General features: G+C 36.7%; 1 protein-coding gene across 1 annotated transcript in view; it reads right to left on the bottom strand.

The window, feature by feature from the left end:
- The window catches only part of MTFR1 (mitochondrial fission regulator 1), a 66,406-nt gene that overhangs the window by 24,019 nt on the left and 17,151 nt on the right, over positions 1-25,236 (bottom strand). Inside the window, exons 2-3 of the mRNA XM_021688159.1 lie at positions 13,627-13,769; positions 7,066-7,164 (exon numbers count right to left, since the gene is read on the bottom strand). Coding sequence (XP_021543834.1) covers positions 7,066-7,164; positions 13,627-13,692 — 165 coding nt within the window. The 5' untranslated portion in view covers positions 13,693-13,769. The remainder of the gene's footprint in view (positions 1-7,065; positions 7,165-13,626; positions 13,770-25,236) is intronic.

Raw genomic sequence — 25,236 nt, 5'->3', positions numbered from 1 at the left:
AAGTATCCAAATTCCTTTCAGAAAGTATGAAAAACATTTCATCCAGAGCAAAAATCCAGTAGTAGCATTGTATTTTTACTGATTTTAAGAAGTTTAATTCAACATCTGATACAATTTAAATTATCCAAAATTCAGTTATATTTCAAGAATTTTACTACAGTAACTTGAGATAATTTTAAATATTCTGATAATGTAAAACTGTACCAAGAAAATTGATTGATTTAATAAAATGCATGAAAAACACAAAGCTTGTATAAAAGTTGAAATACCTAGAATAAAATATTAGAATTAACTTTGTCCTAATGTGACTTTTCATAAAATAAACACACTGTTATTAGGAACCATGATTCTCTCAGTTTCTTGCCAAAAAGGGTGTAACAGTAAATAGACTCAAGTCTATTTTACCAGCATTTGTTTACAGCCCAATGCAAAACATGTATTGTTAAAAGCAGCACAGCAAAATAATAATCTCTAGCTTTTACTTACAGATTTAATAATTCTTTTTCTACCAATTCCTGCCATAATAAGAAAAACTGAAAGCAAAATTTCTGTATTTTAATATAGTGACATACAGTAAGCCAAGCAGTATACCTGTGTAAACAACACTAAATCCAGTATTCTAGCCAAGACTCAGTCACTCATATTTCTGAATAGTATGGTCATTTTTTTAAAACTGAGCATTTAGGGGCAACTGGGTAGCTCAGTTGGTTAAGCCTCTGACTCTTGATTTCGGCTCAGGTCATGATCTCAGGGTGGTGAAATCAAGCCCTCCACTGGGCTCTGTGCTGAGTGTGGAGGCTGCTTAATATTTTCTCTCTCCCTCTACCACTGCCCCTCCCTAATCCCCCTACCCCCGTTCATGCTATCTCACTTTCTCAAAAAATGAACTAAAATAAAAACCGAGCATTTATTAAAGCTTTCTATTCATGATGCTTAGAATGGGGGAGAGTAGGAAGAGAAGGTGAGGAGGGAACAGGGACAGAAGAGAGACCAGAAAGACAAAGGGAGGATATGTGTCTGTCAAAATAACCCAAGAAGGTAAGTAACAGGATCCCCATGGAGAAAGTAGTCTTTAAGAAGTCAATTACTGCGGGACCCCTGGATGACTCACTTGGTTAAGCATCCGACTCTTGATTTCTGCTCAAATCATGATCTCAGGGTCATGAGATCAAGCCCCTTCTTGGGCTCTGCACTGAGCATGGAGCCTGCTTGGGATTCTCTCTCTCTCTCTCCCCCTCTGCTCCTCGCTACCCACCTCACGTGCATGCGCGAGCTCTCTCTCTCTCTTTCTCAAAGAAGAAAAAGAAATCGTCAATTACTGAGAATGAATAAAACATCACATTCATTATTATGTACAGAGTTAGGCTTCAAATCACTAAGCCACACTACCAAATTTATAATACATAACACTGTATCTGAATTTCATTATTCTTAACAGCCATTTTAGAGCTAAAAATAACCAAGAAATGAACATCACATAGAGTTTGGTATCACATGCTAGCATATTCCAGAATATCAAAGAGTAACTGAAAAAAATTGTTAAGTTTAACAGTTATTTTTAGAATTAATCCAGGTACTTAAACTTCAGATGCCTCAGACACCAAAGACCACTATACCACACTAGTTCCTGACAGGTCCTTCTCTTAGTTCCTCAAACAATAACTTCTATCTTGCCTCAGAAGCTCTGCACATATTCTCTCTTCCTCCAACTCCATCCCTCTCCCCAACTAAGCAGACTGGCTCTTTCTAATCTTTACATATCATTCCTCTGGATGGGCCTTCCCAGACAGACCACCATTATTATCCTCCCCCATGCTATACTACTTTTTCCTTCATAGCATTGAGTACAAATTGTAATTATATGCTTATTAGAATATTTACTTATTAAATATCTCTCCCACTGAATCATATCCCAATAAGGGTAGAGATCATATCTTTTTGGTCCATCACTAATCGAAAGCCCATAGAACAACATACAGATTTCAAGTTTATTTGCTAAATAAAAATGGGCTGTGACAAGTAGCTATTTTACTTCCAGATTTCACCATGGTATGTGAACTTCAGTAAGAATTTCATTCATTACCTGTTTGGTTACAGAACATTCCCTCCACCACCAGTTTCAACAACTCCTAGCAATCTAAGAAAACAGGCCAGGGCAGGATTTCCACAAGGAAAAAAGGTAGCCCAGGTTAAATTCCCCAAAGGTCTGCCAGTTACAAAGCTGGAAGTCAAACTTTTATACCCCACTGCCAAGTGGCCCACCTCACTTTTTCTGGTAATATTCAAGATCACCTTTTTTTTTTTCTTTTTGCCTTAAGTTTTTCAAGTGTAGTCTGTATCACCCCAATAAGCTGCTTTCTGTTCCATTTTTTTTTTTAACTCATACAATTTAAAATTTATAAAAATGCATCCCCAAAGTGCTTTGTGATTACTTTTATAACTGTCAGTGGATAATTATGTTACTGCCTTAAGGAAAACTTCAGCAAAATACTAAAATACAATCTATGCCTGAAGTCTTAAACCTCAGCTGCATAAGAAGCTCCTCAAGAGGTAAAAAAACAAATGTATGAAATTCAGATTTAGTGAGCCATGAGCGGAACCTGTATTTTTTAAAAGCTCTGTTTTCACAAGGAGGGTGGGCATATAAAAACTACCCGGCAAGATGGGGCCTGCGCATGTATATATTTTTTTTTAAAGTTCCTGGTGATTTAAATATGCATGCAGTGTTGAGAACCACAGCAAATTAAAAACTCTGCACCCCATTCCTCCCAATCTCCCAGAGCTCCCTGCTTTTGCAAGTTCCTCCATGATCTGAATTTTCTTTTGGTTCCATGAAACTGGAATAAGTACTAGGAGAAAAACAAGAACCCACTCCCTCAGTTTGTCTTAATCTGGGTTCCTACTTCCAAGGGGGCCATAATATTCAAATACAAAAAATGCTTATGGCCAGAAGTATGTAATTGTGACTCAAGGTTGAGATGTATATATCTAAAAGGTGTAAAAGGGCCAAGGAAAGTTTATTTTTCTTCAATTAAAGTAAATCTGAAGGGTCTACTCTACATCAAAATAAAATTCTACACAGACAAAACTAAAAGGCAACCTACTGAATGGGAGAAAATATTTGCAAATCACATATTCAATAAAGGGTTAGTATCCAAAATATATAAAGAATTGATACAACTCAAAATCCAAAAAACAAATAATCTGGTTAAAAATGGGCAGAAGACATGGACAGATAGTTCTCCGAAGAAGACATGCAAATAGCCAACAGACACATGCAAAGATGTTCAACACACTCATCATGAGGGAAATGTAAATCAAAACTATAATGAGATATCACCTCTTACCTGTCAGAATAGCTAAAATCAAAACACAAGAAACAAGTGATAGTAAGGATGTGGAGAAAAGGAACCCTCGTGCACTGTTGGTGAGAATGCAAACTAGTGCAGCCACTCTGGAAAACAGTATGGAGGTTCTTCAAAAGTTAAAAAATAGAACTACCCTACAATCCAGAAATCACATTACTAGGTACTTACCCCCAAAATACAAAATCACTAATTCAACAGCATACATGCACCCTAATGTTTATAGCAGCATTATTTACAATAGCCAAATTATGGAAGCAGCCCAAGTGGCCATCAACAGATGAATGGATAAAAAAGATCACACACACACACACACACACACACACACACAATGGAGTATAACTCAACCATTAAAAAAAGAATGAAATCTTGTCATTTGCTAAGACATGGACGGAGCTAGAAAGTACAATGCTAAGTGAAATAAGTCAGAGAAAGACAAATACTATAGGATCTCACTCATGTGGAATTTAGGAAACAAATGAGCAAAGGGGGGAAAAAAGAGACAAACCAAGAAAGAGACTTTTTTATAGAGAACAAACTGATGGGTACCAGAGAGGAGGTGGGGGGGGGGCATGAGTGAAGTAGGTGATGGGGATTAAAGACTATACTTACCATGATGAGCAGCACTGAGTATTGTATAGAATTTTTGCATCACTATATTGTATACTTGAAACTAATATAACGCTGTATGTTAACTATACTGGAATTAAAATAAAAAATTTAATTAAAAAAAAGTAAATATGAAAGGTCTAGAGATCCCATTTTAAGTGTAAAGTAGCCAACTCATTTCTAGCACTCACAAAATGAAGTATGGAAACAAGCTATGGGGTTATAGGCAAGTGTTTTTCAAATAACACAGCGAAGAACCACTGAGTGCTTTTACATGCTTTTTACACTTATTACCTTATTTTATTCCTAGCCCAATATTCATTGGGTCCATTAACTGGATGAAGGTGTAAATAAATGTTTTGGTCTGTGTTCTGGTTTCTGATTCTATAAATCCAATTTGTAAAATCAGGGAGTTGAATTACTTGAATAGCAACTAAGTTAATTTGCTATTCAAATGTAAGGTGGCAATAACAACAAAATCACCACCACTAGCACACTTCTATTAAACACTAATTATGTACCAGTTATTATACTCAGGGCTTTACATGGATTATTTTGTCTAACCTTCACAACAGTAAGTAATGGGCCCATCTTGCCTATCATTACTGGATCAGCGGATGACAATGAAAAGATGGTGTGATCTAGAAGGAACCATACTGAAGCTTAAGATTTCAGATTTCAGAGGTAAAACTGTTCTGAGGGTGACAGAGTCGAGGTGTTGCCTATGAGTATGGGCAGCAGAAAAGAAATGGAAGCTAAAGCCAACAGGAATACAGGAAGTAAAGAACATAAAATGCCAAGTTTCAGATAAATCCTCTATAAGACTGATATTACCCAGAACACTGGAGGGACTGGTTTTGACTACCTAACTCCTGCTTCTGAAATGACTCACGAATGTCCTATTTGCAAGTTTAAGCCATTTTTATTTTTGTCTTCTGAATATGGCCCCATAATGGTGTCTACTCTCCCTGGGTCCAACTGTGGTTCCCCAGTTCCAGACTTTCTATACAATATACTAATGCTGGACTCCTAGATAGTCCAAAATACATTCCATATCAATCAAATCCCTAAATGAGCCAGAAAAATAGTAAAAACGCATTTTCAACTTTATTACTCTAAATTGCATGTTTTTAAAAATTCCACATTTCTTACTTTACTGATAGATGTAGTTAAAATATAATAGAAGATACAGCAGATTTAAAATATCTACCTAGCAGATAAAACATTCATTTTAATATTGATCTCGGGGATGCATGGGTGGCTCAGTGGGTGGGGCATCTGCCTTCAGCTCAGGTCATGATCCCAGAGTGCTAGGATCAAGTCCCAAATTGGGCTCCCTGCCCAGCGGGGAGCCTGCTTCTCCCTCTGCCTGCCGCTCCCACTGCTTGTGCACCTGCTCTCTCTCTCTCTGGCAAATAAATAAATATTAAAAAAAATACTGATCTTGAATTTGAAAAGACCCAGTATGCTGTAAAATCATCTGGAAATAAAAATCTCACCATAAACAAATGTCTTCCATCTTCCATTACATTCTCAAGTAGGTCACCAATCTTTCTCTTACCTTACCCCTCTCTCCTATGTTTATCCATCTTTATTCAAAAGCAGCTCCTACACTAAATCTAATAGTCTTAATTCTGCTCATACCTTTTTAAGTGACTGATAACACAGAGAAAGAGAATCTCCCCAATGACTGTCAAGGCAGATTTGGGTTGTTACTAAAAAATTCTCGATTATCTTCATGTCCTTCTAGGTCTCTAGCTACATGAACACAAATACTATGCCAAGATCTCCTACAACTAGGTTAAGTGGATACTAAATAGACAAAAAGAAAATTTTAATCGAACTGAGCAATCAGAAAAAAAGTTAAAAAGCCCTAGTTAACACAGTAGTTATTTGAAGGAAGCTGGCAAATGAAACAATCAGCAATTTGTATCTAACTGAACTGAATTCTCAGAAATTGTGCTTGAGTTACCACCACAGATTTCTTTATTTTCATTATTTTTTTAAAGCCTATAGTTTGATAAAAAATTACTTCTTGGAAAGTTCCATCTGTCACTTTCTAGACTGACGCACAAAGGTTTTGCCAGTCAATTTGCAAGCAGGATTATGAGCACAGTAACGACAACCTTGTTAATCAACCTGAACAAATGCTAATACCTACCACTTAGGAACAGATTTTTACCTCTATCTACCAGGAGTGCTGATTTATGAGTAAAACATAATTATCAAATAAGCTTGCAGGGACCCTACTGAGCTTTTGAATTATGAGTTAAATACATCTTCCACATTTCACAGGCTAATCTATTATTTAAAATTGGTACAGATATCTGAACTTTACATTCTTAAATGTTGAACTGAAAGATTCTGCAGTATTACTGTTATAGAGAATTACTGAAAAACAAAAACATGTCTAACACTATTACAACAATAAGGAACAAGCCCAAATCCAGAAAATAACAATTTATCTCCAAGCAAAGAATAGAGTTGCTCCTGATTTGGTGCTATAAGAGAATCTTAAGACCTGTGCATTTAAAAGTATTCCCAAGTCAGGGTTTCACTATCCTCTCATTCAGAGAACCACAATTACTTCTTTGTCTTGACACTTGCCTGTCGCTGCCAAGGCAATGGTTCCTACAAGTAATGCTAAGCTTTAAACCAAGGATGGAGAAAGCAACTTATGAGGCAACCACAGAGATATCTAAAAATAAACTAGGGGAACAGAATGGCTGTCCAAAGGAGAAGGTATAATGAAGAAAACAATGGTGGTACCTGAAGCTTCTTAAAGTAACATAAGGCCATGTTCAAGGTCACCTGGGAATTAACAACTGCTTGGCTTATTATATGCTTCTACAAAGATGTATTCTATGTATTCTTAAGAAGGATAAGTGTCTTAAAGAGCTTTAAAAAGCTTGAATAATCACTTCACAGAGGAAGTAAAATTAGAAAAGACTTTACTATGGTTTTATTGTCTTTTACTGACAGTAGCATCAATAGAGGGAAAGGTTCAAAAATACTTTTAAAGCTGTCTTGCCTATTTGTATTTCTAATGCACATATTAATATAAAATTTCAAAATATATAAAATACAGTACCTGAAACTGAACTCTTGGGCACTGGATCAGAGATAAATTAGTACCAATTTTCCTTACGATACTTCGAGATGAACCATATGGCTTCCCAGACCAAAGTACCTGAGGAAGTAGGAAAAACCAAAAGTTTAATTACAGGAGTTATAAAGGTTTGTAGTTTGTTACTACAAAGCACTGGACAATTAATTGCACAACATGTTAACACATTAATTACAGGATCAGAATGCTCTACATGTTATGGGAAATGAGCTAATATTTCTCAATTAGAAGTTGAAGGATATGTATAGCTGGTTATGATATACATAATATGATAACACAATAAAGTTTAATATAAGGCATTATATAAAAAACACAGAAGAAGAATTATTATAAAATAATACACTTGGAGTAAAAAAGCACTTTTTCATTAGGTTTTCATACTATTCTGCAAAGGAAACACTATTTTTACCTCCTCTGCTGTATTTTTAGTTTTAGAATTTTATATACACACAAATTTTTTTAAAATTCTGAGCTACTTTTGTTATAATGCATTTTTCAAAACAAACCCAAATCAGTACAAAGTTCAGAATCTGAATTTGTACCATTCAGGGTGCTTCACTTTGTTTGCTACACAAGAATGTCTGGTTAAGGGTAAGTGGGGGCCAAAATCCAGTTGCACTGCATCTTCTTGTAAGGCCTTGTCCCAGGGTAAAGGTATCTTTTTCCTAATTTATACAAAGGTACTGAATGGGCTTGTGTAACCCTAACGAGCAGAATTTCTCAGATGAAATCATAATACACACAGGACATTATGCTATGCTTTACGCAAAAACAAACCCCCAAAGCAAAAAGCAAACAAAAAAAAAAAACCACACATGCAGAATGTTAAATCATTATAAAGTACCTTGAAACTTCTCCCCAAGTATATGATTTTTCCTTAAAGAGAAAAACTATCCATCTGTTTTGAGTGCTACACTTGAAAGCCTGGACAGAGAGGTGGTATGCTATTAAAAGCAATTTAAAAAGAAAAGAATGAGAATGATATGACCATTATACTTAATACATTAAATTTTATATTCAATTATATCCTAAAACTAAATAAGTAATACCAAATCAGCTGGCATGTATTCTGACCAACAGACATTGACCCCTTTTTAAAGTCATTCCATGGCCATTCTAATTTAAAGAATGGAATTACCCTAACATATGCAGTATGAACAAGGGATAAATGTTATTGTAAACAGCAGTGGCTCCAACACATAACCCAAATTAGACATTTAAACCATTCTAAAAGCATGCACAAGTTGTAAAATGAGCATAGGAGTAATCTGACTTCTTAGATTTTAGCAACCCAATCCAATTAGAGGTAACAGTTGGGCTCAAAGTGAGGATCAGGGGAGTATGTATATAATACTTCTGGTATATGCCTTCAGCTTTTATATAATTCACCATTAATAAGTTCAAAGTTTCAATGACTATTACCTAGGAGAGTTCAGAAAGTACTATAACCTACACTGGCTACTGTAACCAATAAAAACTGTAACTCTTGCTTTGGAAATATAAATTAAAAAGATGGTACAGAGTGGAAAATAGGTCAGTAGAAAGATAAGAAGACATCGATTTTGAAATATGAATATTAAACAAAGAATATTAAGAGGCAAAGCTACTGTGAAGCTTAGAAGAGAATTACCTGTAATTCAGGAATGCAAATCATTCACACCAATGATCACAACATTATCACACGACTAATGTTAATAACACATGAGGACCAAGAGAAGAAAAACATCTGACTAGACAAAAATGGGAAGCATCTCAGTTTTACAAATTCAACATAAAAGGCCAAGAAAAAGTAAGAATATGGGCAAGTAATTCTAAAACACAGTATTTAAGCAAACTCTACCTTATACATGTTCATAGGTCTTAACCTCTTAAAAAGAAACCCACAGGGCAATAGCACCTATGCCATTCCTTCTCCTCTTGAATCTTATATTTAGTCACAAGTCAAAACTCTATGATGTAGGGCACCTGGGTGGCTCAGTTGGTTAAGCAACTGCCTTCGGCTCAGGTCATGATCCTGGAGTCCCTGGATCGAGTCCCGCATCGGGCTCCCTGCTCAGCAAGGAGCCTGCTTCTCCCTCTGACCCTCTCCCCTCTCATGTGCTCTCTGTCTCTCATTCTCTCTCTCGCAAATAAATAAAATCTTTAAAAAAAAAAATTTAAAAAAAAAAAAACTCTATGATGTATGTGTAGTGGAACACAATGCATCACAACGTGACAGTTACAGAATCTAAAGTGAATCTCCCATCCCTCCAGCATGCAAAGATCTTAAGTGGAGATGAAGAGGATAAAAAATTCACAAAGAAAAATTTGGAAAGGATTTGCCAAGGTCAGGAACTAAGGTTTCTGCCAACTTTTAGCATTCCTTGCTATGCATGCTTCAGGGCTAAGTTTCAACTATTATCTTCCCATCTGCTTAATATCAGAAGGAAAGAATACCAGGTGACTTCTACAAGAGAAGGTGGCCAAAGATTCAGCTTTTACTTTTAAGGACTAAGTAGACTATTTAGGCTTCTTATACAAAGTTTTAAAGGAAGTAAAAACAGATTGCTTTATGTGATTTTTTTTTCAAGTATACACAGAAGACTGACAATGTTTTTCTATTACTTGTGAATTGCACAGCACTTAGCACCAAGAAATATGAGGAAAGGTCTATGTAAGCTAATGACTGGAATATTTAAAAGCGTCATAACTTTTACCTGACTATAGGAAAAAGAGAAGGTAAAGAGCAGCTAACTTCCAGGAACTCTAAAACTAGGTCCTAGTTTATTTTTTCTATTCAGCCCTCATGGAGTGAGAGAAATTGTAAATGGCTGTGAAGAAATAATGAACAGATGGCACTGAAAAGTCACCATTTGTGCACTGGGAGACGGTAAGGCCCAAGTGTATCTCCTACCCTAACTGGTGGCTGAACTGTTGTCTTGTCAGTATACAGGAGAAGGAAAGACTTCCTCTAAAGATAAACTGTTATTAATATTTTTTCAGATGTTAGAGAGAGGGAAGGGAGAAAACTCACTTCTAGACAACTGGACTTCGTTAATAAGAATTCAATTCCACTAGAAAATAATTAAGTAACTATTATTATTAAACAAAAACTCTGCTTTGCTTTATAATGACTACTGACAAATAATCTAATAATGAATGTGTGCATGTGTGTTTGCATGTCTGTGTCTAGTAATGACAGTCCATAACATTTAGAAACAGTGTTTGAAAGTGATGACAGCAAGGAGGAGGATGACAACAAGAAAGCAATTTGTTCTTTTTTAACATTGTGAAATGCTATTGTAGAAGTGTTGAAGTGTGAGCCTGGAATCTGAAGCTATCATCTGTCTCATCATGATGACTGTACTCAAGTTTCATGTGGTAATTCATCTGTTATAGACCAGTTTAATCTAAATTACTATTTCAGAGGTACAGTGTAGCAGGAAAAAGTACAAATTTAATTCTAAATAAATATATTTTTCTCAAGATAAGCTATTTCATACTAATGCAAGGGTCTTCATTCTGGGGTCCACATATCCCTGAAATTACATGCAAAATTCTGTGTTTATACGTATTTTTCTAGAAGTCCATACCATTAATCAAAATTTCAAGGAGTCTAAGACACAACAAAATACAAATCCTTAACTCCAAGGGAACCAGGGGAAAATTCAAAGTGTGTGTTGGGGAGAGAGGGTAGAGACAGGAAGACGAAACTCTGTAACAATTTCAAAATCCCCAATTAAAGACAACACTTCCCTCAGTTCTCTTCTTCCTTACTCTAAACTCTTAGCCTCCAAAGCACAAAAGGAAAACAAAGTTACAATTCTTAAGTATTACTGGAAATACATTACTAATACAAATTAGATATTTACTCTGACCGTGGTTCTACCCATAAAACAAAGTGTTGTTTTACTGAACATACATAATTTAGGCAAAAGAACTGGATACAGTAAACCAATCAGTGATAGCTATTACAGTGGTGCTGATGTGTACAGTAAAATACAAAGAGCTAATCATCAATAGTTGCTCTAATGGCAAAAACAAAACCCTAATCTTAAAGCTGCACTTTTTCTTTTTAAGCAGATAAAACATGCAAAGGATGAAGGCAGTTTCTACTTGGAATACTTTCAAACATAGTATCAAGTTCATTATCAAAAAATGGGAAAATATGTATTTATTACTGAAAGGGAGCGAAGAAGTTTTATTTTCAGATGACCAAAAAGTAAAATCTTGCTAGACTATACCTTTTTACACTTAGGCAGCACACTAAGAGATCTTAGAAACTAAATAATTCCAAAGTATCAAATTGCTTTATGTTAAAAGAAAATTTATTTCTATATAGATTTTCAGTTAACTGATTAAAGTTGATGATTATATGAGGGTGCCTGGGTGACTCAGGCGGGTTAAGTGTCTGCCTTCGGCTCAGATCATGATCTCAGGGTCTTGGGATATGGGATAGAGCCCTGCATCTGGCTCCCTGCTCAGTGGGGAGCCTGCTTCTCCCTCTCCCTCTGCCTGCTTCTCCCCCTGCTTGTGCTGTCAAATAAATAAAATCTTTGAAAAGGAAAAAAAAAAAAGTTGATAATTATGTTACATAAAAAAAAAAACAAAAAATCTTTTTCAGTTGCTACTAATAGGAAGGGCCTTAATTGTGATTACAATATAGGGAGTAAGTTAATGCTCCGTTACCTGGTCCATTTTTTGATAAAAGGCATGCATTTTACCACTCAAAATGAACAAACCTACTTAAATGAACAAGCTAAATAAAGTGTGTTATCTGTTCCTGAAACAAACTTCTGCACTTCAGTCTCAATCAGTATTAGTCACATTCGCCTGACTTGGGGTGGGGATGGGGTAGGAATGACAGAGCAAAACCATAGAAAATTAACCATTATTGAATGTAGCTATACTACATACAAGCCACTGTACTAGGTGTTTCACAGCCATTTAATCCACAGGCTAACTCTGCAGTAGTTCTTCTTATCTATAATTTGTGGATGAAGAAAGTAACTGGCAAAGACCAATTTCAGACCCAGAGTTGTTTGAATCCAGGATCTACAATCTTTTCAATAAATTATACTTTTTTTTTAAAGATTTTATTTATTTATTTGACAGAGAGAGAGACAGTAAGGGAACACAAGCAGAGGGAGTGGGAGAGGGAGAAACAGGCTTCCCACCCAGGGAGCCCGATGCCGGGCTCAATCCCAGGACCCTGGGATCATGACCTGAGCCGAAGGCAGACGCTTAACGACTGAGCCACCCATGTGCCCCTTTTTCAATTTTGATGTTTTTTTAAAGTAATCTCTATGCCCAACCTGGGTCTCAAACTCATGACCCTGAGATCAAGAGTTGCATGCTCTTCTGACTGAGCCAGCCAGGTACCCCTTTCTTAAACTATATTTCTTACTAAAATTGGAAAGAAGTAAGAATCGTAAATTGGAAAGCTTGACATTTTGGGAATTATAAATAAAAGCTTCCCATTTTTCTGGAAGCAACAGAAATTATTTTACTGTCAGCACTAAAATGGTAATCTACTCTTTGTAGCCAAATGATGGTAAATAACAAATGAGAAAGGTGGTATAAGACGCACTAAGTGAAGTTCAAAACATAGGAAAATGTAATTGAAAAAGATGAAAATACTATTAACTTCAGAAACCATTTTCCTATTGCTTATCCTCAAGCTAATAATCTCAAAATTATGCAGCTATTAAAAAAAGGTAATTTTATTTGGTTCTTTGCTTTTTATCTCCAAGGAAAATAGATGTAACTCTGGGGGGTTGGGAGATTCAAAGTTTGACTTTCTCTTAACAAGACATGAAAAGACACAAAATAAAAACAAGCGTAAAATAGTACATTAAAAAGTATACCCATATTCAGAAAAAATACATGTATATATACATATACACCCATATTCAAATTATGTAACCTGCTGTATCTTTAATAAAATTGAATTCCACATTACTAATGCAAAATATTGAATGTGAAAATGAAAAACAAATATTCCACAAAACATGCCTGGCACAACTACTGCTCTTAATAACTTTACACTGGATCTTTAAGAAAATTATGTTATCAGTAGAAAATACTTCAAATAATGGCAAGATCAGAACATCTTTGGCATAGACTATTATACCAATTTTTTCTTTATATCCATAGTTGTTATATTTTCAGAAAACATGACTCACCTTTTACCTTAAAAAGTTGTGTGATAAACCACGTTATAACAGCATTCAATAAGTTCTACAACATTCAGAGTTGTCAAGTGTTAGTCAAACATATTTTATCCAATGATTTCTATATACATTTCTCTTTCCTCACTACTAACAAATGCATTGCTTTTAACAGTCACATGAATACTGGTACATTTTCAATGTAACCCAAAATGTTACTCCCATACTTAGGATGCTAGGTAAAGATTCACTTCTGTGACTTAAATAAACATATTGAATTTAAAATGTTGGTCATGTATAGATTCATTTCACTTTCTCAGAAAAAATTCTTAAAACATACATGTCTGGACTTAAAAAATTAATTTGGAGCACTCACCGATTGCATGCTTACTCCAACCTGTTGAAAAACCATCCTAATTAGGCGCTTAATCCAGCCAAGCATTTAGATGGCAAAGTGTCTCCAAATTTGCATTTCAAGTACTTCAGGCATACATAGTAGCACATGGTCCAATAAGCACACTAGAATTTTAAAATGCAAATACTAAAATGAAATAATTGTTATTTAGAATCTTTACTGTCTGCAACATGTCTCACATAGTCTAAAACATTTTAAAACTTTGTGGGTACTTAAGAGAAAACAATTTTGCCTGTGATCAGTTTTGAATAAACTAACAGTACAGTATTTTTTTAACTATTTTTTTCCAGCCAGGGTTTTAGTTGGAAGCAATAAAAACCCACTGTGGCTAATTTAAGTAGAGAATGTTTTTATGAAAAGATATCTAGGTAACAATCTTAAAAGAACCTGATGTATAGGCTAAGGAAAGACATTTAGGACTGGGGCAGAACTGGTCCTGGGAAGACACCACGGCAACTGCTATGCCACCCCTGACCCAAGAGTCTGCCAGTTCCCACTTCTCTGCCTCACCGGCTCCTAAGTTGCTGTCCATACTGGTGGCATTTGCTTGGCCAAATCTACCTGCCTATAGTTACAAGCAGATTCTGCCTCCTGCCAAAAATCATAAAGGAATCCCAGAAATATGGTACAGCAATTTAGAAGCTAGAAGATCAAAAAAGACAAAAGTTCTTCCACAGTATTGGCACTATAACCCCTGCCTCTAACGTCCTTCCCCACCAACATACTACACATCTGATAGAATTAAACTATTAACTCATCATACAGCATAACCCAGTTTACTGGAAGTGTTGGTCTCCAATGAAACAAGGAGTTTGAACAAAACTGCCAATGTGCTGCTTCCTCATCAAGGCAGTCTTGATTAAAAACAAACAAAACTGCTAAACAAAAACAGTATACTTAGTAATATATTTGATTCACATTCTGATGCAAGTTCATCCCATTAAGGACCAGGAACACTCTATGGTCTACACTTTAAGAACTTCATGTACAACTGGGGAACGGGGAGATAAAGGGTGCCACAAATACATCAGACACTGGGTGAAACATGAGCTGAAAAGAGCCAAGTCCCAATGACAGATCAAAGTATGTACAATTCCAAGCACTGGCAGGAATATATAATTTACTGATAACTGTGAAATGGTCATGACTAGAACTTCGGTGAGACAGACAGATATACTATAGTGTTACCAACATCTATTATTGCTTGTAAGAATGTATACTCTGAGAGTTAACGGGAAGAAAAATAGCAAAGGTCCAAAAATAATGTCAAAGCTGGAAATGATGGACAAAAAAACTAGTCGGGGGAAAAAAGGATGGTTTTACGTAGGATTTGAAAACCTATCACTTTTTTTAAAACTGTGATGTAACTTACCCAGAAATGTGTATCAATTTTACCTGTTCAGCTTGATGAATTTTATATATGTATAGACCTGGGTAACCACCACCCAAATCAAGACATAAAACATTTCCAAAACCCCAAAGTCTCCCTATCGAACTACTATTCTAACTTTTACAAGCATTTATTAGTTTTGCCCACTGTATATACTCTTTTGTGTTTGACTTCTTTCACTTAACAATGTCTGAAATTAATCCACACCGTTTGTAAATCATAGTTCTTTATCGTTGCTGTGTAGTAGTAATTCACCGTATTACTATACCACAATTTACTTACCCAATTTACTGTTCATGAACATTTAGGTTGTTTCCATCTTTTATCTATTACAAATAAAATTGCTAAAATAATTCTTGTACATAGCATAGTAATGTACACATAACAACTCATTTCTCTTGAGTATATGCCCAGGAGTAAAACTGCTAGATTACACGATATAGACAGTTCCCAACTTACAAATGGCTCAACTTACGATTTTTTGACTTTACAATGGTGTGAAAGCAAATACACATTCAGTAGAAACCATACTTCAAATTTTGAATTTTGATCTTTTCCTAGGCTTGTGATATGTGGTAGCTACTCGCACGTGATGCTCGGCAGCATCAGTGACTGCAGCTTCCGGTCAGCCACGTGATCACGAGGGTAAACAACTGATACTTATAACCATTCTGTACCCATACAGCCATTCTGTTTTTCACTTCTAGAACAGAATTCAACACGTTATAGTAGATTCAACACTTTACTATAAAATAGGCTTTGTGTTAGATGATCTTGCCAACTGTAGGCTAATGTGTTCTGAGCACATTTAAGATAGGCTAGGCTAAGATGTTCAGTAAATTAAGTGTATTAAAGGAATTTTAGACTTACAGTATCTTCAATTTACAATGAGTTTATTGGGACGTAGCTCTATCATCAGCCCAGGAAGATCTGTACAGATAGATATATAGCTACATCTTTAATAGAAACTAACATCTTTCTGAAGCTTTTGTACCAATTACACTCTTGTAAGCAAGTCAATGAAAGAGATCCAGTTGTTCTACAATCTCTGTCAATACTAGGTGTTGTCAGTCTTTTAAATTTTAGCCATTCTAGTGGGTTCTTTACATATTGGGGGGGGGGGAGCATTTGGGTATCTTCTCCAAAGTGCCTTTTGCTTATTTTTTAAATGGACAGCTTTTTAAAAAATATTTTAAAATTATTTTTGACAGCAGGGTGCCTGAGTGGCTCAGTCGGTTGGGCGTCAGACTCTTGATTTCGGCTCAGGTCATGATCTAAGGGTTGTGAGATCGAGTCCTGCATAGGGGTTCTTGTTGGGTGTGGAACCTGCTTGGGATTCTCTCTCTCCCTCTGCCCTCCCCCCCCGCCGCTCACGCTCACACTCTCTCTAAAAAAATGTATAATATATAAATATAAAATTATTTCTGCCAGGAAGAGATGTTTTGCAATCTGACCCAAAGATTGGAGAGCACAGGCTTAGATAAAGGAGATGAAATCTAAGAGTGAATGACTAAGAAGCCAGGATAGAAACTTCAGGAAATACTTGAGGAACTAGCAGGAAAAAAAAAAAAAAAGCCCCTGGGGAAAAAGACCAAAGGGTAGCAGAAAAATAATGATCATCAAAGAAAAAAAAAGGAACTTTCAAGAAAGGAAATGGTCCTTATTAAACAGAAAAACACAGAAAAGAGGTCACACAGTCAGGTGGTAGCCTCCTACTGCCAACCTCTCCTCCAAGCTTCTCCACTGTGCTCTCTAAAACCTTCCTTAAAGGTTAAATGTCCCCTCCCTTCCTGAACTGAAACTGGGCTCTCCCTTTACAATGCTGCCTCAAAGCCTTCTCAAAGGGTTCCTGCTTGCTTATTCTCTCACACTTTCTATCAAAGCTGTTCCAATCAGTCACTTCTCTAACCTCTTTTAAAAACTCTTTCTCAAAGGCAAAACTAAAGGGACAAAAAAAAAAAAACAGATCAGTGGTCACCAGGGGCTAAGGTGGAAGGAAAAGTTAATTAACAAAGGAGCACAAGGGAAGTTTTGGGAACTGTTGTGGTGGTGGTGTCATGACTATGATCATCGAAGAAATGTTTGCCAAACAGTGAATTTTGCTGTACACAAATTAATCCCTCATTTTAAAAAAAAAAACCCTTTCCTGGGGCGCCTGGGTGGCTCAGTCGTTAAGCGTCTGCCTTCGGCTCAGGTCATGATCTCTGGGTCCTGGGATCGAGCCCCGCATTGGGCTCCCTGCTCAGCGGGGAGTCTGCTTCTCCCTCTCCCCACTGCTCCTACTCTATCTCTCTCTCTCTCTCTGTCTGTCTCAAATGAATAAAAAAAAAAAAAACACAAAAAACCCTTTCCTTTGGAAGCATAGCTTTACCTACCATCCTCTGCTGCTTATAAGGGTTGACTCAAGGACACTTAAGTCATTCCCTATCATGTAGCTATGACTCTAACAAAGTCGTCTTCTCTATTCCACATCCTTCCCTAAATTGAATTCCGTGTTTTGGCCCCATTAGCACTAGTAAATCATAAATATTTCATATTTACCGTGCTAGATGATTCACAGAAATGATGCATCCAACACAGTACTGTGTAAGTCCATTCATATAAAGATCCAAAATGGGTAAAATTAAAAGTAAGCTAACCATAGATTAGGGATTTTTTTTTCCAAGTTTTGTTTTGTTATACTGTTGGAGATAGGGGTACTGACTGGTAGGAGGCCTGAGAAGGATTTCTGAGGATGCTGGCAATACTCTAACATAGAGAGATACTTAGGTGTGTTTATTCTATGAAACTGCAGAAGAGTTGACAATTTTGACTCAATCTTTAGCCCTCCATCTTGTTCATGTCCACTTGCTCAATAACCTGTCTTGCAGTTACGTGTTCCTGGCCCCTTGGAGATTAATATACATACCTTAGAAATACCCGCCAAGGAGGCTTGCTTTGGCCCCCCATGAGTCTGTTAGAGATAATATTTCCTTCTCCTGAAGCACTGATGGCACCGCAAGGTTAGCTGTCAATGAAGTGCGTGTAAGCCTTCTGATCTCACTATAATACCCTCCTGCGTGTACGTTCATTCTATAACATCTGGACTAAGATCTGACTTTTCAGAGAATAGCTGCACAGATGTCCAGATTGTCGTCCAACCGATCCTGTCAGTAAGTTACCCTGAATAAAACCCTGTGTAAACTGTATGGAGTTGCCTTCTGTGTTTTTCAGTCCTAAGTGCCTTCTCAGTTTGGAGGATACTTTACAGTCCTTCCCTTCACCTTCCAATAGAAACTTATCAAGATGTACCTTTACATACTTTTCTTACTGTAAGTTATGCTTCAAATAAAAGCTTGGGGCGCCTGGGTGGCTCAGTCGTTAAGCAGCTGCCTTCAGCTCAGGTCATGATCCCAGGGTCCTGGGATCGAGTCCCACATCGGGCTCCCTGCTCAGCAGGAAGCCTGCTTCTCCCTCTCCCACTCCCCCTGCTTGTGTTCCTGTTCTCGCTGTCTCTCTCTATCATATAAATAAATAAAATCTTAAAAAAAAATATTTAAAAAAAAATAAAATAAAATAAAAAAAAATAAAAGCTTTAAAAACACGCATAGCCTTTGACCAAGTTATGCAACTTTGAGGAATTTCTCTCACAGAAATAAAAGATTATACATAAAAATACATGTATAAAGATATTGTCTACTTTTTCTACTCACAAAATTGGGATCAACTTTAAATGTCTGTCAATAAAACTGTTAATTACTATTAGGAAATATTATGCATCGAGGTGCCTGGGTGGCTCAGTTGTTAAGCATCTGCCTTCAGCTCAAGTCATGATCCCAGGGTCCTGGGATGAAGCCCCATGTCGGGCTCTCTGCTTAGCGGGGAAGCCTGCTTCTCCCTCTCCCACTCCCCTGCTTGTGTTCCCTCTCTTGCTGTCTCTCTCTGTCAAATAAATAAAATCTTAAAAAAAAAAAAAAAAAGAAAATATTATGCTTCTATTAAGTGACAGACCAGATGGTAATTACACCTGTGGTGAGCACAGCACAATGTATAAAGTTGTTGAATCATTTCGTCGTATACCTGAAATTAATGTAACATTGTGTGTCAACTATTCTCAAATTTTTTAAAAAGTTATAGTCTATGTAATGACTTGACAGCATATACATGATACAGGAAGAATATGTTAATTATGATTTCATTTCTGTAAAAAACAAAAATCCTCAAGTTTTTTATTTACAGAAAGATACACATCAAACTCTTAAAACTGGCAAGAGAGGGTAGAAGTGAACTTTTCTTCGTATAGTTTGCTTTTCATTTAAAAACAAATTCTAGAAGTTAAAAAAAAAACCCCAAATACCTCACCTTCTAGCTTTCCCTCACATACTCCTCTGCCCTACTTTGTCCGTATTGAGCCCTTAGGTCTCTTCTCGCCTGCAATTTTCATCAACCTAATCAATCCCTTCTTACCTTCACTTTCTTCTACCCCATGCAGCCAAAAATCACCGGAACCACTCTTTTGTCAGTACTTTCAACCCCTTGTTCTACAGTTCTATTTCTTCTACAAGCCAGAACTTGATTAATCCAGCAGGCTACATGTTCTAGAATTGGGCTGTAGAAAAATTAAGCCTCATATTTTGATGCTGCTACAAATATTCTACCTCTGATCTCAAATGGGCCCTCACTGCTATCTTGCATCCTAGGAAAATACTTTCTTACTCTTGCCCCTCTTCCATTCTCCAAGAAGCTTTTTCAAGCATTCTCCATGCTACCCAAATCTCTCCAACCCTTCCTCCATCATTTCGCAGCAGATGACCAAGCATACTACTTCAAATAACAGAGAAGTCATCTGACAGGAACTCCCTCAAGATCCTGCCACTCCACATGCCATACACTTACCTACACACCTATTCTGTCCCCCATTCTCTCCTGTCCCTCCTTCCAACTAAGTGCTCAGGATTATACCCCCTCAACTCACAGGTGTCATTATATCAGCTCCACTCTGCATACATAAATTCTCTTTCTTGTCCCATGTCAACTTCAGTCACATGCCAACTTCTGGTTTCTCCCATCTGCTCTCAAGCCAAAGAAATCCAGAACCCAAGTCCCTAATTTTCCTCCTAAATCTGCTGCTCATGTGTTCCCTACCTCAGAAAATGGCACCCATATTGTCAGTTATTCCTTCTTTCTCTTTCATTCTCTACAATTGAGCCTATGTTTCCTCCAAAATATATCAGATTCCATTTCCACTGCTATTCTATTCCAATCCATTACAGCTATTCTAAGCCTGTACTATCATAATCACCCCCCACAAATTTTGCTCTCCCCTTTCTATCCATTCTCAGTACCAAAATAAGTCCTTTATGATCTGGTCTCTGTACTTTCCTAACCTCTGTATCTTTCACACTCTACTCTTTAATCCAGTCATACAGACAATTCTAGAAATTAAACAGGTTCTCTGGACTTTTCTTTTATCCAGTATTCTACCTCTCTACAGCACCTCTATATCAAGCTAGCTCTTATGCATCCTTTATTTCAGCTTAGCTATTACTTCCTCCAAGAGGTTTTTCCTGATCATCCAGGATTAAGGCCCTCCTGTATATATTCTCCTAAACTGCACATTACAACAATGTACCTAAACTGCTTATCTTCTCCACAGCACTAAATCTTAAGAGCAAAACTCTTATTCATCACAGTGACCCCAGCCCTTAGCACAGTATTTGGAATATAACAGTTGCTAAATTAATATTAGAATACTAAATGAAGGGCATCTAAGCCCTAAGCCAGTGCCTTTTCGACACTATCTCAATTGTAAACAGATATCTGAGAAGAATTTATTTATAAATGAACCACATAATTTCAAACAAACTATCCTCCCATGAGGTCAAACGACAAAATATGAAAATCATCTATTTGAAAGCATCAGAGAACTCTCAACACAGAGAAGTATAGCCAGGCCAAGAGATGTTTCCTTGAAAAGAAACAAAAAGGACTGACCTCTAATGAGATTTACTGAGGAAAAAGAGAAGACACTTATAACCAGTATTAGGAATGAAATAGGGGACAACACTACAGATCACAGAGGCATTAAGAAAATAATAGAAGGGGGGCACCTGGCTGGCTCAGTCAGTCAAAGGATGTGACTCTTGATCTTGGGGTTGTAAGTTCAAGCCCCATGTTGGGTATAGAGATTACTTAAAAATAAAATCATAAAAAAAAAAGAGAAAAGAATAAAAGGCAAAACAAAGCTATAGTGCAAGAAGTTACAATGGTGGTTACCTATGGATGGGAGCGAATAATACTTGGAAGAGAGCATAAAGGAGCTTCCTAGAGTGCAAACAACTTTCTATTTCTTAATGTGGGTGGTGATTACATGGATGTTTGGTTTGTGATAACTTACTGAGTTATACATCCATGTTTGTTACATTTTTTATGTGTTATACTTCAAAATAAAAAAGGCTTAAAAAAAGATGGCTAAGAATCAGATTGCATTTTGTTTTCTAGGTTCTGTACGAATACATATATAATTTAACTTCAAGAATTTTATGATGGTGGGGGCGCCTGGGTGGCTCAGTCGTTAAGCGTCTGCCTTCGGCTCAGGTCATGATCCCAGCGTCCTGGGATCGAGCCCCGCATTGGGCTCCCTGCTCAGCGGGAAGCCTGCTCCTCCCTCTGCCCACTCCCCCTGCTTGTGTTCCCTCTCTGTCTGTCTTTCTTTCTGTCAAATAAATAAAAATCTTTTAAAAAAAGAAAAAAAAGAATTTTATGATGATGGTGTAAGCTTGTGGTCTACTCTACTTTGACGCAGACTATAAGAAATAGCAAATTATTTTGGGGAGGGGAAACAGGTAGTTGACAGGGCCGAAGAGAAAATAAAGACTAAATGAAAATAGATAAGCCCTGAAAACAAACTTTCTCTTCCCTCCACAAATACTATGAAAATATACAATAGTGTATAGAGTTAGACCAATTAACATTTACAGTAATCAAATCAAAGATGACACAAAATAACATTGCTTTCAACAAATGCAGCATATGTTTTTGGGATAGTTCTAATAAAAATAGCTTATGAGCAGTAAATAGTTTCACAGTAGCCCTGTTAGCAGTAATAACAAAGTTGTCATTAAATTTAAAATGCCAAAAACTGGGGCGCCTGGGTGGCTCAGGCAGTTAAGTGTCTGCCTTCGGGTCAGGTCATGATCCCAGGGTACTGAGATCGAGCCCCACATCAAGCCCCACATCGGGCTCTCTGCTCAGCAGGGAGCCTGCTTCTCTCTCTCCCTCTGCTGCTCCACCTTGCTTGTGTTCTTTCTTTCTCTCTGTCAAGTAAATAAAATCTTTAAAAAAATAAAAAATAAAAATATAAAATAAAATGCCAAAAACTTTAAAAGCCACAACAGTACCCTGGAGCTTATTTTTATAAGGTCTTTGGGAACTATTCAAGGAAATGGCCATTTAATTATCTTTACAATAGGAGAGAAGAGGATGACCATTTTATAGTGGGAGTGGAGGGCGTCTAAAAGGATTAATAGAATATTCTTATTCACTTGACTAATTTATTAGAGTAAGGTTTCCTGTTCTCAGAATACTAAAAGATTAGATAAACCTACCAATGCATCCCAAATGACAATCTACATTCTAGTGCCAAACAACAATGCAAAAGAAAAATAAGGACCATGAAATAAAAAACAAAAACCTATTCAATTTAAAGTCCCTGTCCTTTATTTTGAGAATATATCTGTCTTACATTTTGATGTAAAAGTACTTTTCTTTTAGGATATGGGGACAGTAGATGGATGTTACGTGATGTTTTAAAAATGTCTTTACATGTAACAATGAAAAGTTGTCAATCCTATGTCAACACCCTGCCCCACTTTCTGAAAATTAAAACTTAAAATTCGGGGCGCCTGGGTGGCTCAGTCATTAAGCATCTGCCTTCGGCTCAGGTCATGATCCCGGGGTCCTGGAATCGAGCCCCACATCGGGCTCCCTGCTCGGCGGGAAGCCTGCTTCTCCCTCTCCCACTCCCCCTGCTTGTGTTCCCTCTCTGTGTGTCTCTCTCTCAAATAAATAAATGAAATCTTTAAAAAAAAAAAAGACAGAAAACTTTAAAACAAAAAACAAAAAAAACCTTAAAATTCAAATCTAGTGACCACGGGTATACTTCAGTCTGGTTGAGACTTTAAGTCAGACCACTTTACCACATTATAAGACAATGATATATAGTATCTGACCCATTGGTACAATTTATTGGCAATTATTTAGAATTAATATTCTATAATGTTCATGCAAAATTAAGTACAGGGCTATATTCCCAGCACCTAGCACAAAATCTAACATATAATAAGTCTCACTTTTTTCAGTCCACAAATGAATAAATCTCATGACCTATACTGTATCTCTTAACCACCAAAAAAACCCTTATATTAAAAAGTCTAATAACACAAACTAATTAAAACATGACGAAAATTCTTTCAAGTAAATGGGTTTTACATATGAAATTTCTGACAGACATTTTCTGTAACATTTTTAGAGGTCACCTCTCTCAGAGTGATACACAAGAGGTCAGAGGTAGTCTTGTATTTCCATTTGAACTAAGAGTATACCATTTTCATGTGAGGATCTCTGAAATGTAACCCTACAATGAATGACATATTAAATATATTCTTCTTGAAGTATTTTTATTTTAAGCATTCCCATGCAAATGAACTAAGTACTGTGGTATCAATTTTAAAACAATCTTTTGAAAAGACTGTTCAAATATCTTTTTTTTTTTTTTTTTTTTTTAAAGATTCCATTCATTTATTTGAGAGAGAGAGAATGAGAGAGACAGAGAGCACATGAGAGGGGGGAGGGTCAGAGGGAGAAGCAGGCTCCCCGCCGAGCAGGGAGCCCGATGCGGGACTCGATCCAGGGACTCCAGGATCATGACCCGAGCCGAAGGCAGTCGCTTAACCAACTGAGCCACCCAGGCGCCCAAGACTGTTCAAATATCTTAAGTGATCCTGAACATAAGTAGAAACACACACACACACTACTTGGAACTCAATAATATTTATCACTAAAAGTGCTGTCCTTGGGCCCACCAAAGTGATGAAAATTCACTATAAAGGTAATTTTGGTAAGTTGTGTAATAATTACCGTCCCCTACATATTATGTGTATAAAAAAATTTCCTTAGTGGCAAAACGTAGTAAATTACACCTTTGTAAAATAAAGATTTTTTTTTTTTGGTGGCTCAGTCTAGGCGTCTTCGGCTCAGGTCCTGGGATAAAATAAAGATTTTTTAAAAGCTGAAAGGTATTTACTGAGCATTAGTGTAAAAAGAGAAAATTCAGAAGCAAACTAAATGTCCATCAATAGAAAAATAGTTAAAACAAATTCAATATATCCATTCTAAGTTTATGGCATAAAAACAAAAAGTTATACACAAAAAGTTTTGGGGCGCCTGGGTGGCTCAGTTGGTTGAGCCTTTGGTCCAGGTCATGATCCCAGGGTCCTGGGATGGAGCCCCGCATCGGGCGCCCTGCCCAGTGGGGAATGTTCTCTGCCCGCTCCCTGCTTGTGCTCTCTCTCAAATACAGAAATGAAATCTTAAAAAAAAAAAGTTTTCACAGTAAGATACATGAAAAAAGTTGCAACCTAACATATATATACGTGATTCCATTTTTATGTGTGTGTGATTCCGTTTTTAAAAAAATAAAACAAAGCACAGAGGGGTGCCTGGCTGGATCTGTCAGTAGAGTATGTGACTCTTGATCTCGGGGTCGTAGGTTCCAGCCCCATAGTGGGTATAGTCATTACTTAAAAATAAAATCTTAAAAAAAAACAAAAACAAAAACATAGAAATAGTGGCCAAATAGATAATAGTTTAAGTCAACTAACTTTTAAAAAAATAATTTAACTTTGGCCCAAACAATAATGTCTATGTAACCATTGCTTATTATTTCAGGACATTTTTCCCAATTCACTTTAAAAACTTAACCATAGGTAGCACTCCCTACCGGAGCCCAAAAAGATTGGGATAAAGAGATATCTTGCCTAAAATAAAAGTTGATTCCAGTTCCACCCAAAATCATTTCTCTAGGAAAGCACCTACTACATTGCCAGTACACATTATATATAAAATCAATACTTACTAGCATATAAGAATTCCATTTCAAAAAGTCACTAATCAAATTTCTTGCAGGTTAAAAAATAATCTTG

Source organism: Neomonachus schauinslandi, chromosome 4 (genome assembly GCF_002201575.2).
Source record: "Neomonachus schauinslandi chromosome 4, ASM220157v2, whole genome shotgun sequence".
Taxonomy (NCBI): Eukaryota; Metazoa; Chordata; class Mammalia; order Carnivora; family Phocidae; genus Neomonachus; species Neomonachus schauinslandi.
Note: the sequence above shows the minus strand (reverse complement) of the source record. Positions and strands in the feature narration are given on the sequence as shown.